Source organism: Rhipicephalus sanguineus, chromosome 4 (assembly GCF_013339695.2).
Source record: "Rhipicephalus sanguineus isolate Rsan-2018 chromosome 4, BIME_Rsan_1.4, whole genome shotgun sequence".
NCBI classification, from domain to species: Eukaryota; Metazoa; Arthropoda; class Arachnida; order Ixodida; family Ixodidae; genus Rhipicephalus; species Rhipicephalus sanguineus.
The window spans coordinates 211302498-211317631 of record NC_051179.1 but is presented as its reverse complement, the minus strand read 5'-3'; the positions used below and the strand labels follow the sequence as shown (position 1 = coordinate 211317631).

Below are 15134 nucleotides of genomic sequence, written 5' to 3'. Positions count from 1 at the left end.
ACTCTTTTTATGCTCTGGAGCCCTGCGTGCATTACTGGACAGCACAGCGAAACGAGACTGATGATGATGACTTTTTCTCACCCTGTGCATCAAGCAGGACATTTTCTGGTTTGAGGTCCCTGTAGATGATGCCTTCACGGTGAAGGTGCTCCAATGCAAGCACTATCTCAGACAGATAGAAGCTGCAAAAAATGCAAAAGCAAGAACACATGGGTTTATGAAAAAAAAAAAAAAACAGAAGCACGTCTATCGAGTATGCAGTTAGGCATGAACATCTTTGACCCTTTCTGACTGCACCACCAGCTTAATGGGACACCTGCAGACAACATTCTATGTCAGCGAAGAGAGAGTTACAAGGGTAATGGTGTTAAGCAATACGCCACTGTGCAAAGTAGGCACAACCTGACAGTGCTTGCTTGGCTCCAATGAGCAGAAATTGCTGGTTCAGCAGGCTTGCTACTTTCGACAGTTCTGTAATTTTAACAGGGTTGAGAACTGCAAAAATAATTAAAAATGTACAATATAACACGAGTTATTGCAATATTTGTGCCATTTTAAATGGCCTAAATGCGACTGAACATTTGAGACTATATTAAGGAGCGCTGCCAAGCATGTGGTATTTCTCCTCATTGCCGTAGAAAGTTGCTTGTAAATATACCACATTTACACGACTGTGAGTTGACTCAAATGTAAGTCCTCCCTGGCAATATAGCGCATAAAAAAAACCAAGGGCATTTCATAACGCACATTTGTTCACTTGGTTGCTGGGCTGACTACACGTCCTCACTATTCATCACCAAGCCAGCCTTCTATACATGAATTTCGGGGCCCAGGCCCTCCTGGTCTTGAAGTGCGATCTCAGTGTTCCTATTTCAGAAGCAAACACACAGGCTCTTGACGTGGCGATTTCGCATGTCACTAGTTCAGTCTCGTGTGCCGCAAGCTCTGGAAAGCGTCCTTACTTCAGCTCACAAAAACCTTGGCGCTTGGCATCACAAGTAAAAATTTGGCGACATTGCAGTAGCCACTGTCACACCATCCGTTGAGAAACTCCAAGCTTGCATCCAGCCACGCAGTTCTTTGTCAATCTAACGAGTGTCCTACTCCCAAATAAAAATAAATGTATTTAAGAACAAGGTCCACTCTGTGTCATCACGTTTCATCACTCGCTTTGGTGCAGCCAAGTGTGATTGCTGGAGCGAGCGGAAGTGGGAGTACGGGGGAGTAGTGTAGGCCTTGCTAGGTAGAGTGCGCTTAGGTAGCACATGCGTGTGGTAGGAGCCCCACAAGCTTCAGACAGGAGTCTGGCAAGGTTGTATTCTTTCATCATACACATTTAACCTATACAGTAGAATCTCAATGATACAATCACAGTTGATCAGAATTTTGCAACAATACAAATTTCGGAAATGTCATCACATAAAATATGTTGCGGTTGATATGGACGTGCGACCCATTGGGGCACGTGCTCGGGTTGCCAAGGCTAATGTGGAAGGGGACAGCACCCTCTGTGGCTGCTAGCCCTCCTCCCTTCAATCTACAGTCTCCAGCGAAATTGTTTCCATCATTATCAATAGTGGCCATATTAGTTCCAGAATAAAGTTGACTACATGAGTCGTGTGTGATCTATTGCAAGAGACCACAACAATCAAGAAGGTTCCCAGACATTCCGGCACAGCCTGCACTAAGCAGTGGCTACATGTGCAAGAAGCCATTCACATGAAAATACAGAAAGAAGCACACGTGGCTATATGGTCACAGATAATCTAAAAGTCATGATGATACAAACTTTCGAAACGCCCTGGATGGGCTATGTTACACAGTATATGCTATGACTCGGACTTATACAAGAGTTTCTGATTCAGTCGTGGGTAACGCGAATGCACAAACAATTGGAGCAAGCAAGCGGGACGGTATGGCTGACATCGCGAAGGGAGGGCACCATCTGTGCCCACTGGCCCTCCTCCCCACTTCGGCCTCCCCTCAACCTCCAGTCTCTGCCGGCCCAGCAGTAGTTGAGGATCCAAACACCCTGTCCACTGGGTGAGCACCGTCGAGGGTCTTTCATTTGCTTTCCATGTACACAGGATCACGTGACTGTCATCGGTCGGCTGTGCTTGCGGACTCTCGGTCCCTCATTCAAAAAATTCCAAAACAGGACTTTGATTTGGGCACGTTGTTGCATGCTTAGCTGGGTAAACTCAGCGCTCGTCCAGTGTGCTGTGTTCCTGTGTCCTTGTCCTTTTTTGCGCCGTGTTTCCCCGGCTCATTCCAAAGCTGCTTCCGTGAGCTCATTGCTGGGCTGGTAAGCTAGTGCGTTGCCAACAAGTGATAGAAGTGGAATGTGAAACATGGATGGACACATGACATACCGCTCTTTTGTGATAAAGAACACAGTGAGCACCTCTCGATGGGCGTATCAGTGGAAGTAGGAATGTGGTCCACCTTGTCATGGTGGCTGGGTGCAGGGATGGATGCACTTGTGGCCGGACGTGGGGTAGCACAAACTGTAATCAGGGGAGTCCGCTCATGTTCACGTGAAGGCTGCGGGCCAGCTGGTACCACGCACTGCAACAGAGCAGAAACTGGGACCTTGCGGTCGAGTTCTCGAAGCGGGCCACAGTAGGCCAGCACAGCAGTGCGGCGATGGTCGCAGGGTCGTGAGCCAGAGGTCAACATCGGTTAGTGAGATGGTGAAGTTCGGCTAGGAGTGTGTCCAGGAGGATGGCACGCATTACTGAGTGTGCAGTGATGCCACGATGCTCTAGGATGGCATTTAGCTGAAGGAACCATCCTAAACGGCCTGGCCTTAACAGTCTCACGGGCGGGAACTGTCACAGTAGCATTGCAGTGAGTCACTCGGCGGAAGGTGCATTCCCCAGGTCACCACTGGTAGCAAGAGACACGACTGCGGCCGACGTAGCCGTGCCGTAGTCGCTACTTTATTAAAGCGAAGAAGAGCGAGAAACAAGAAGCAAAGGCGACAGGCCAATGCGGAGTGGTGGTGTCCAGCTCGGCCAAGCTACAGAGCATTCCGTTTATCTCACGCACCACGAGCCACACTGCGTTCAGTCTTTTTCACCGAGGCCGGCTGAACGCAATTGTCATGCTGCTGTCATAATAAGTGTGCGCACGTAAACGATGCACACGCGTATCACCGAATTTCCGCCAATATGCAGCATTTGCTGCCGTGTGAAGCCGATCGTTTCTAGTTGTGTGCAGCACATCACCAACTAAGCTGACACCACTATACTGTTGCTGTACCGTACGCACGCATTTGTCAAGAAAGGGTTTGTGATGACCACTCCGTTCCTGACCGCACACAGGCACGGCAATGTCGAGCTGGTTTCGTTCGTGAAGGCAACGCGTCTGTGCGGTGCACTTAGCGGTCTCGGACAAAGAGGCAGCATGAATGGCGGAGCGGCGTGTTAGGGTTCTCACCCATTAAGTGCGTGCAGTACGCATGCAACCGAGCAGTTAACTGAAGATGCTTATCATAAGGATTGTCAGCGATTAAGCCGTGCTGGTGTGTTTGCCACCTGCCGCCATCATGCCTCCGTGCATTTCCACTGCTTATCCGTTAGACATCGCCGCACGGCGCCGTGATAGTGGCCCCTTTGAATTTCTGGTCTGCTTCACCCCATAACACTTCGGCATTGCAGTAAAGCTGACTTTACGACTCTGCTACTGTCGCAAACAGATCGACTCGTGAAAGCGCTGGTTTTAACGTATGAGATGACAGACGCGGCAGAGGTGGGGGCTTCAATTACCGTATTTACTCGATTCTACCACGCCCTCGATTGTAGCGCGCACCGGTTTTCCACAACCAAAAGAAAAAAAAGTAATACATCGACTGTAACGCGCACCCATTTTTCGTGAGAGAAAAGAGCAAAAAAAGTCCGTAGGAGTCAAACTTCGCACATTCAGAAGAATAAGTATTTGGGTTTTAAAGAACTAAAGTTTCAAAAAAGTAAAACACAAAGTCAAAAAGTGGGCCTTGCCGCTAAAACTGTCACCACTAAGGCGGCAATACGAGTCGCGTAATGGATCAGTCCTCGTCGCTGTCAGACAACTTCTTGTCCCTGTCAACGCTCTTCGATTTTGGGAAACCGGCCCTGCTTTGGTCCAAGCTTTGCTGTAAAAAATCTTCTTCTGTTTGTGCCAGTCTCGCACGCACGTTTTGGGAACTCCGAAACGCGATGCGGCCCGATTTCCGTCCGTCTCTGCACATGTAATAACTATTCTTTTAAATGCAGCATCGTGGTGCACTCGTAGAGTATTTGGAGTCTGCACTTCCATGCCGTAGATGCGAACGCAGAACGGGATGACAATCTCCTCAGCACACGTACGAACTGAGACAATAATAGAAGAAATGGCCAAGGGGCGTAGGAGGCGGCCATTGGTGAAATGCCGATGGCAATATGATAACAGAGTTTCTTTTTTTTTTTTCAGTACTCGATTCTAACGCGCATGCGATTTTTGGACTCGTTTTACTGGAAAAAAAGGTGCGTGTTAGATTTGAGTAAATACGGTAATGCCTTTCGGACCTGCAATTTGGGCAGTAAGTCCAAAAAATCGGACACCGAAGAGTTTCCGCATCCGAAAATTCGGACGTTCTCATACATTGACGTCTATGAGGCTAGTGACGGTGCCGTGAAAGCGTCTGAATTTTCGAGTATGTCCGGAAAATCGGGCGTCCGAAGAATCTGCAGTTGACTGTAGTTAATGCATTCATGTGCTGATGGCGTAAAGCTCTTCAGTTGTTAACATACAGATTATATTCAGCTGTCGTTAATGTTAGATGTACACTGTGCATGAACACAGTGCACATGGTTACAGTGAACACAATATGCATTTGCATAGCCAAATGTAATCTGTCCTGCAGCTAAACCAGTGCAACACCACATGTATCCTTACCTGGCAGTGTCTTCCAGGAATATGCCCTCACGCTCTAGGTGCATGAACAGCTCTCCCCCGCTCAGGTAGTCCAGAATGAGGTAGAGCTTGCCATCCGTTTGGAAGGCATAGATGAGGTCCACTATGAATGGGTGCTGCACATAATTTGCGCAACAATTTAATTTGTGCGTCCAGCCAGTACTAAAGAATGAGGCTTAAACTTGGAAAGATGACCAAAAATATTAAATGCAGCTAAGGGCTACACTATAAACACTGAAATAAAAAAATAATAGGCATGACATTAAAGGGCCCCTATTCACCTTGAGGTTCAAATTTTGATGTATAACAGCAGTCATACGTGGTTCTCCAAAAAGCATGAAATCAGAAAAAGTTACAAGAAGCATCTGTAACTCTACCACAGTAGCAGAGTTACAGATGCTTGATGAACAATGACACAGTCACCACTCATTTCTCACTTTTCTTCGCTTCATTGACGTACGCTCCATTGACGTAGTGTGCGATTACCTTCGCACACTGACTGAAAGTCCTAGGTTCTCGTACAACCGAACAACAGTGTCTGCCTTGCCCAGTGTTGTCCATGTAAACCAACTGACATCATGATGAGCAATGAGGACACCGGAAAGGCTCAGAGAAGAGCACTGAATAGGTTTCTCACTCTGTGGCATTCCCACTGTGTGCAATGCTGCAGCATTCGGCACAGGCGATTGTGACAGCATTTTGAACTCAATGTATGTGTTTTCTTCAAGTGTACAAGGTAGTGCCGAGGGTATTTTAGGAGCCCAGATATACAGTCAACGTCCGATTTTATTGCGATAGCAATTATATGGACAGTCTCGGCTGATTTTTTATTTTTGCCGTCGTTGGCCGCCGTAATTCACCGTATGTATATGTGTATATATATACATAAAAGCCACAAAGAAAAATAATTCAGAAAAACTTTCAGACGCACGGACTCGAACGTGCGACCTCTCGCTTGCCAGCGCGCGGCGTTAGACGTTAGGCCACGAACAGCAACGTCTTTCAGCCTGCTAACGGCGAGCTATTTATATACACCACCTACTTCAGCATGCTTTCTTAGTGAACACAGAGATGGCGCGACGTGCGCGCATGGAGCGCTTTAAACATCGTCGCCCCGCTCCTGCAAACGTCGTTGCTGTTCACCCTACAGAGCGTGGTCGCCTTCGTGCGCTTATCTCTAGGAAAGAAGGGGCGGCCTCTAGGGTGGAGCGGGGGGCATGAAGGTTACTGCACTCGCTGCAGCGGCCGCGTTTGCGAAAGGAGTGCGCTGTTCAAACAGAAATAAGTAACAACTGTGACAATTAGTTCGCGTTCGTCTTGTGTGTACCTGTTTGTTCGTTTCGTGAGTCCTGCTTTATGTTTGAGCAGTACGCTTCAAGTGTCGAGCTGTGACGCATTAGTTTGCGCTCGTCCTGTGTGCGTTCTTTTCGTGCGTCCTTTGGGCTCGAGCGACACGCTGGCAATTTCGAGCTGCTTTCCAGTTCTTCGCGTTACATTCCAATTTATTGCTATCGCATTCATTGCTTCGCCGTGGCGGCGAAACTGTGACATTTTCTTCGGACTCCCTAGGGACCACGAAATCATCCGAAAAAAACGAATTCATGCTTTTTCATTCCGCTAAAGCGATCAAATCACCACAGCCACTTCCGAAATAGCTTTAATATCTCCCAGTACATTTATCAGGCATACGGCAACTGCCGCGAAACGTGCTTAACTACGTGCCAACCGCCACTTGCAAACTTGCATCTCGTGATGAGCGCCACTGATACCAGCAAAGTGCGGAATAGATTACGGCTCTCTCGCATGGAGCGTTTGGGAACGATGACGCGGAACACAAAGACGGTGGCAGAAGAGTGGACAACTCGTCTGGCTTTCCCCGACGCGTGTGCACACGTAAACGATGACCTGCCGCCATCACGCCTCCGTGCATTTTTGTTGCTTATCAGTAAAGACATCGCCGTACGGCGCCGTGATAGCGGCCCCTTTGAATTTCTGGTCTGCTTCACCCCACAACACTTCGGCATTGCGGCAAAGCTGACTGCTGCGCTGTGCTGTCACAAACAGATCACCTCGCGAAAGCACTGGTTTGAACCTACGAGATGATAGAAGTGGCAGAGGTGCGGGCTTCAATTAATGCCTTTGGGACCCACAACTTCGCGTCCGAAATTTCGGACATTCTTATACACTGACGTCTATGGGGCTGGTGACGGTGCCAGGAAAGCGTCCGAATTTTCGAGCATGTCCGTAAAATTGGGCATCTGAAAAATCGGCAGTTGAGTGTACGAGAAGACTGCAGTGAACATGAGAGAGCGTTACTGCTCTTATCAATGCAAATATTGAAGGTTCTGAAGCTACCTTAAGAACTTGAGTGACGATAACTATAGGCACACAACAATATCACCCAAGACACATTTTAAATACACACACAGGAGAAACACTTTCAATGATATGCAGCTAACAGACATGCAAATGAAGTCCCAACAAGGCTAGCTACTGGCTTACCTCATTTGTATGAAGGTTTGCGCATACTAAGTGACATCAGCTGTCCTGCTTCTATGTTCAAGGGTCAATGGCTTAACATCAGAACATAACACCATGTGATGTACCGTGCAGAAGCAAGTGTTTGCAGGGAAGTGGGGTAGCTATGTGCACATTTACCGGCGCCAGTGAATATACACATGGTTCCCCTGCCAACACCTGCTTCTGCACGGTAAATAAACAAAACTTTAGCTGGTGGCTCACGAACACGCCAGCAACCAAAGTGTCTGTGGCATGCACAAGGACAGCCGAAGGCTAAAGAGTAGAGGCTATTGTGAGGAGTGTAGGGAGGGCCAGGGACAGATTTTAATTCCCACCCACTTGTGAAATGCAGCCACAATATAAATACAAATAAATAAGCGTGTCAAAAAGCCAGAAGGAGAAGCTCGAACAAACCGCTGCCGAGCCGCTGTTCGCCGTCAGGAGTGCCCGTTGTCGAGTGGAAGAGTGGCTCTTCCATCAACGACCAACACTTCAAAAATGGCATGCACGGCTGTTTTGGGATGTCAATCCTCGATCGAAGAGCCGCTCTTTCAATCAGCAGCAGCCCTCCTTACGGCAAAAAACAACTTGGTAAAAGATGAAAATTAAATAAACGTTTTTTTTTTCTTCTTTAAAACAAACGTACAGAATAATAACATGTTATAGGTAGAGTCAAAAACCAAACGTAACGTTGCAACCACACCACAGTGTCATTTGTTTCTCATTTTTCCCACCGTTACTGGCAGTACTGTTTTCAGCTTGGACTGCAAGTCAAACCCCCAAATTTGGATTTCAAATTTACTTGAAACGGGTCGGTCTACAATGGTGTAAATATGGTACGTCTCGTAATTGTACTTGGTTAGTTTGTTTGCTGTGACATGGACAAGTCTGCTTAGTACAACCATGAACAAAATGCCCACCTTGACTACTTCCAGAATGTTCCGTTCAGCCTTTGTGTGCGCAGTGTCCTTCTGATTTCGAACAATGGTGGCCTGGAAACAAAGGCAGGCACACATTACAACAGCAGGACGAGGCAGCACGTACATAACACTACAACAGAGGACACCAACAACTACTGCTTCACCACATCGTGACAATATTTTTGTATCCAACACAAAAATATCTTCGTTACTACCCAATGCTAGTTATAAGAAACATTCGTTATATGCCAAAATTAGCAAGGAACATTTTACTTGCAATGCTTTATTCGAGAATTTGTAACATCCACATTTGCCGAAGGAGCCTGACTATTTTCCTTTCTGTCCGAATGCATATTTGCGATTTATGAAAAAATTTCCTTTACAATAAATATTCCATGGAAGCAATGATGCTCATATGCGAGAAACATTGTTAGCCTTGTTGGAAATTGTGGGCACTTATGTCTTTCAAAAACTTCCTATGAATGATGCAGTAATCAGTTTAAAGTGTAGGCACACACACCTGCAAGTAAAATACAGACTACAATCTGTAAAGAGACTGCGAAGGGCAGCACAGGTTTCAGCAGTAAACACGAGAGTAAAAAATGCCAGGCCTGTATGGAACACGCAGCACAGTCAGTGAAAGCTAGAGGAGCGGCCTTTCTAGATGCCCTTGTAAGCTCGCTTGGGTCGACTACGGCAAGTACAGTCGCAAGGTACCCACTACGCCATTAATCATCACAATTTTTTTAGGTACGAAGTACTTAATATGCCATTATTCATCATTCTACGGAGAAGTGTAGTACCCAATATGCGTCTGCAAGGCATTATGTGCATTATATGTGATGCTATGGCTGATGATGAAGAATTATGGGTGATCCCTTTGTAATGGGTGGGAAGCTTTAAGCGACCCACTCGTTATGCAATTTTACTCTTCTACCACGCTATATTACATATGTTGACGTGATTCCTTGTCTGACATGACGCCTGACCACATAGCCACACCGGCATGGCTCTGTGGTAGAATACTCGACTGCCACACACAGGGTGCAGGTTCAAATCCTACTTGATACTGCATTTTTTTTCTCATTGTACGCTATAGAGTTATGGACACCGGCGGCGACGGACAACTACGCCACTGAAATCAACTGTTGCTGTGATCTCATAACAGCTTTCTCTGTAAAGAAAGTCCTTTCTTAGAAAACTGTATGTGGTCGGAAGTAGAGCTTTTCAGTAAACTATTTCTCTGGGGGCTTTGCCATCTGGGTCCTGTCAAACTAACTGTCAAATCTGGGTCCTGTTGTGCATGTAAATGCCTCGTTCTACGAAGTCGGGCCCGATGTACATGCACATTTGACAGCAAAAGTTCACGAGCCACGCACATTTGTGTTAAAGCATTCTTCGCACCACGTGTCAACGCAACACTACCATTGAGAGCAGCAGCTTTAGGCCAAAAACGTGTCCTCTTATTCTTAAACCGTGTCAAGACTCGTGCTAAGTGACACTTTTACTTTCTCATTTTTATGCAAAGCACACAGCCAGTATGTTACGAGACCTACAATGCTAGATCTGAGAGACCTTGAACTTGGCACTTGGAATGGTACTGTTCTTGTGCAAGCCTTCTACGAAGTTATTGCTACTCTTTTGGAATATGCGGAGCAATGAGGTTGGTTTACTGGATTCCTTGAATCATCCACAGGGCACTGATACCCTGTTTAACAACATCCAAAATAAGGCAACGAAATGAGACGAAAAAATGAATACCTGTTAGAAATACATAAAATAGCGCACATCGAACAGTTCCCTTTATTTCATCATTACTACACTTGAACTAAAAACTACAAATAATGGTCTCTATTATTTCCATGGCTCCATTATCTGTTGCCTTCGTATGGTTACAGCTATCAAAAATATGTGCCTCAATCAGCTCCCTCTCTCAAAGTTTTCACCACCAACCTTGAAAAATACTTTCAAACATATCTTTTTGTCCAAATTCCCAATTCCTCTCTCAAGGCAAACACTGTGGTCAACTGCTAAAATGTGTACGTGTAGTATTAACAATTATGTTGCAATCTAGGCTGTATACCGGTGGCCATTATCATTCAATAAACTTCTATGAGAACAATTCAGTGACTTTTCATTTTGAAACAAACCTTCACGAAAAAAAAAAAACTGAGACTTAATGAACTATTCTGCTGAAGATATGACTTTATCGCACAGAACTAGTATAATGATACAGGAATGTGATAATGTCTAGAACATTTTATGGGGTCAGCTTTTTAAAACTGGTCAGTAATGTAAACTGGAAACAGCCACGTTCACACAGAGATCGGCAACAGTCTTGTCCAGTTGATCACTGTAGGAATCTCTGAGGCTGTTGGAAGAGGTGTGCAGAGGAGGGAAAAGAAATACCGCACCTTTTTGAGCACCTTCATGGCAAAGATGCGACCACCATCTTTCCCTGTGAGCTTTCGGACTTGGAAAACCTGCGATGGAGCACAAGGAAAGAAGACACGGTCAGCAGCCACAAAAAAATGTTGATGCACAAAAAGAAAAGGGAGATGCAAACTGTCACAAAAATGTCTCCAATTGAGGTGAATATAAATTATCGGATTTCATTTACCAAAACACGTTCCGAATATGAAGCATCCTGTAGTGATGAGTACATATCGGGATTTTATTTGACTAACGGGATTTTTTTTTAGGGACTAAAAAGAAAAAATTTATGTTGAGCCAAAACTTAAATGAACCCTGAAAAGGTTTTGACGATCTTGCACAAAACACATTGAGCCGGTAGAGAAAAGTTCTAGGATCGGTAGAAGATTGTTTTGAGCTCTCTGTGTAGAGTGCGTAGTTTATTATTAGGCTTTAAACCTGTGAAGTGCTATGGATAGCAGCAGCGTTCTTTTCAGCTGCCCCTGCCCATGGCATATTTCTTGAGTGAGCAACGTCACGCAGGTGAGCAATCTCAATGGATGGTCCACTAACGTCACAGGCAATTTCTCAAATTTACTGTGAACAAATATTATTCTTAATACTTAGACTACTTTACGATTTGTTGAATTAAACAGAAACAAAAAGAGAATGCAAAATCACAATTTACTAACACCATGAATTGCCTTTACTGCATGCCAGGCTGGTGTCACCAATCACTGGTGACATGTCAAACTACGACATCGTGTGCCTGTGCAAGGCAACTGGTGAACAGAGTTGCTACAGTGCATCGCTACAGTGAGCATTGGGCTCTTGCTATCTGATCAACGCCAGGATTTATGTGTTTGTGGCCATTACATCAACCCCAAAAATGCCACACAATTCCCATATTTATGCCTATCAGTGATCATTGTCAGAGAGCTTTAGTTTGTCTGCATATTTTTTTTACGTTAACAGATCATTGGCGTAGTGGAGTAGAAAGTGCAAGCGGCCAGTGCCCTACAATGGTCAGTGTCATTGCGGCAACCGGCAGCATAAGAGTCCAACCATGCACTGGCAACGGCTGCGAGCGAAAGTTGAGAGAAACACAGCGGTCACCAGCATGAACCCGGAATTATGCGAATTTGAGGGGGAAAGGCACTTTTAAAGAGGAGGGTAACCTGTAGCTGCCTTGATACAATTTGCATCATTGAATTTATTATGTTAATGATTTGATAATACTGTTGCCTAATGTTAACAATTAAAAGAAACTGCTTCAAGGACCCTTCAAACATAAGTATCACGAACTTTCATTTAGCCAATGTGACCAAATACAAAAGACTGCTTTGAAATCTGTTGTGCCACGGCGAGAGTGGTGGTAGGATTTTGTGGGGGAAACTAAAAGAACAGAACTTTGGCCATTTTTTTTTTCTTTTATTAAAGAACCTATATGGACCTATGGTTATGAAATTAAGGAGAATAGGAATCTACAGAGAACAGTTCATCAGTATAAATTGATCAAGTGTAATGACTTTACTGTCTCTTTAAAGGTGTACCTAGATCTAGGTTAAATACACAGGCATACTTCCATTTCAAATCCTACTGAAATGTGATCAGTATTGGACCTGCAACCTTGAGTTAAGCAGAAGAGTGCAATGGCTACTGAGGCACTACAGTTCTGTCGGTCTTCTATACGTATAGCACATAAATCATTACACTTCTTTTTAAATGCGAATGCATTTCTTAGTCGGGCTATGTCAGGCGTTGGTGTCCGCGCGCTGGCAGGTGTTATCTCTCCGCTCTCACTCCCTCTCCCATAGCAACAGCTGCGGGCGCGCGCGCTTATCCCCGCCCCTAGCAACCGGAGCAGGTGGTGCGGGCGGAGTAGCAGAGAGTGAGTGGAGAGGAGCGAGCGCGCTCTGGCGTGTGAGGGCGTTCGCATCGCAGGAGCTCGGCGGTACGACGCTGCTGCGTGCGCGCGCGCCGTTGCCACTCGGCGAGCGGGCAGTGTGGACGTGTTCCTCAAGCGATACCTGCCCTTCAGCGAAGAACTGCGACAGCAACGGCAGTCCTCGCTTCTCAAAGACCCTTTGACTGTACACTTTAGCGACCACAAGGCTGAGATTATGGCCGTCAGGTACAATGACAACACAAACAGGTGCTGATGAATGTGTAAATAAATGGTTACTGTACAAATCCTCGTCTTGTCATTAATTTACGCCATAAAATTACTACGCCGTGTACTCTCGGCGCAAGAAATGCGTTCGCATTTCCTCACAATTCCCTTCGAGGAGGTGGGGGCATTTTTGTTCATTGCCCTCATTCTGAATTTGAACCTTCTGCCTTGTTCCTGACACAGAGTAGCTAGCTGGAACACTATGTACCAGACTCACCTCTCCAGCTGTGTATTTCTCTCTCTGCACTTAATGCTGATCTAGCAGTTCAAGGTCTCTCTAATAATCGCCAGCCCATTTTTTGTTCATTGCCTTTCCGAGCTGTCGCCAAGGAAAGTACTGATTTCCCTAAAACTAAGCATTCTCCTGACACGAAACAAGTGCTGAGAGGTTTCTGAAATGGAACTCAGCTGCCACACTGAATAAATATGTGCCCGAAGGTTGCGGGATCGAATGCTGGCCGTGGCGGCTGCATTTTCGATGGAGGCGAGAATGTTTGAGGCCAGTGTACCTACATTTAGGTGCACGTTAAAGAACCCCAGGTGGTCGAAATTTCCGGATCCCTCCACTACAGCCTCTCTCATAATCATATTGTGGTTTGGGACGTTAAACCCCACATACAGTAAAACCTCATTAATTCGAACTCGATTATTTCGAAATCCCACTTAATTCGAAGGGTTTCTGCGGTCCCGTATTTTGCAATGTAGATCTGAGTGGATAATTTGAAGCGGCCGTCAGCGCCAGCCTGGTTAATTCGAAACTTTGGGTGCCATGTGCCAATTCCCGATCCCGATTTCGCTGCAACTCCGCGGAAGCGACGGCCATCAGGAGCCACAGGGCAATGCAGTGTAGCGATATTAATGAGTGACAGTTGAAGCAACCCAGCCTCGCTGGTGCTAGCGCAAAAAAAGTAATAAAGAAAAAAAAGAAACGCGGTCTCGTGGTCAGCTACAACATGCGCCTGCAGAAAATAAGACGTGCTTCACTGCAACACAGCAGTGACACGTGGGCGGCATGTCGCATGCTTCTCACAACGTCAGCACATCATGATTTACCCATTCTTTTTGGGAAAAGAAAAGATAATGAAGGACGACCTTACGGAATTCATGATCATTGATGTATGCGAACCTCCGACTGGTGGTTGCTCTGGCAATTTGCGCACTTGCACTGCTGGCGGAGTTCTTGCCTGTAACGCCTGCTTCGAAAACTCAGTTCGAAAACTTCAATGATCATGTTTTCCAGCCAGAACATATCGCGGATTCTGTCACACCTGGCCATTATCACATTCTTTATTTTACCAGAAAGAATGGGCGAATGGTTGCATCATGACGCGCTGACGCTGCAAGGAGCAGGTGACTAGCTGCCCGCGTGTCACCACTGTGCTGCAGTGAAGCACGTCGTTTTTTTTCCCGCAGGCACGCATTCAGCTGACCACGAGACTTCTTCCTTTTCTTTCTTTTTTTTTCCGTTGACAGCAGCGAGCCCCGCTGTTTTCCCGGGTTTGCGGCAAAAATGGGATCAGGTATTGCTGGAAAACAACCCTTGGAGCCGCAAACTAGAAGGCCAAACGACCACCTCTGATTACTTTCAGTAATTCAAAGTTCCTTGCATCCCACTTTTTGTATGTATCGTTAATTCGAAAAACTCGCTTAATTCGAAAGGTTTTACTGTATTATTATTTATTATGGAATAAATATGTGCCTTTAATGTCACTTTATTCTCAACTTGAATATCAGCTATCTTCATCTACTTGTAATATGCCCCACAGTCTTCTTGTACTCCATTGCTATGCCCACCGTTTTCCCTACAATTCCTGACTGTGTGGTCTGTAACTTCTTTTGAAGCTGTTTATTGAAACTTGCAAGTTTCTGCCCTTATGTTCGCACCAGTGAAGTGCAGTCACATTATGCGGGGGCAAAAAAAATAAAGAAGTAAGACTCTCAAATGAAGGGCTCTCCCAACTCACCTTTCCGTAGCCACCTTTGCCGAGCACCTTGAGCAGCTCAAAGTCCTTGGGGCCAGTCTTCTCCTGGTTGGGTTGACCGTATCCTCGGACAGCTGAATCTTCTCCACATCCTGCAACCTGCAACAGCCAGTGATTGGTAAGTCTTCAGCAAGAGTTTGTACAACTGCTACTATGTACTACCACATATCGAGACAAATGCAAACTTGAGAC

The 15134-nt window shown here is 45.8% G+C and overlaps 1 protein-coding gene across 4 annotated transcripts in view; it reads right to left on the bottom strand.

Annotated features, from left to right (window-relative positions):
- LOC119391088 (ribosomal protein S6 kinase beta-1) overlaps positions 1-15134 on the bottom strand; it is a 109255-nt gene that overhangs the window by 65312 nt on the left and 28809 nt on the right. For 3 of the 4 annotated variants that reach the window (XM_049415042.1, XM_049415040.1, XM_049415039.1), the window contains exons 4-7: positions 10790-10858; positions 8376-8447; positions 4918-5051; positions 82-182 (exon numbers count right to left, since the gene is read on the bottom strand). In XM_049415042.1, coding sequence (XP_049270999.1) covers positions 82-182; positions 4918-5051; positions 8376-8447; positions 10790-10858 — 376 coding nt within the window. The remainder of the gene's footprint in view (positions 1-81; positions 183-4917; positions 5052-8375; positions 8448-10789; positions 10859-15134) is intronic. The other variant, XM_037658767.2, reaches the window with a different exon arrangement.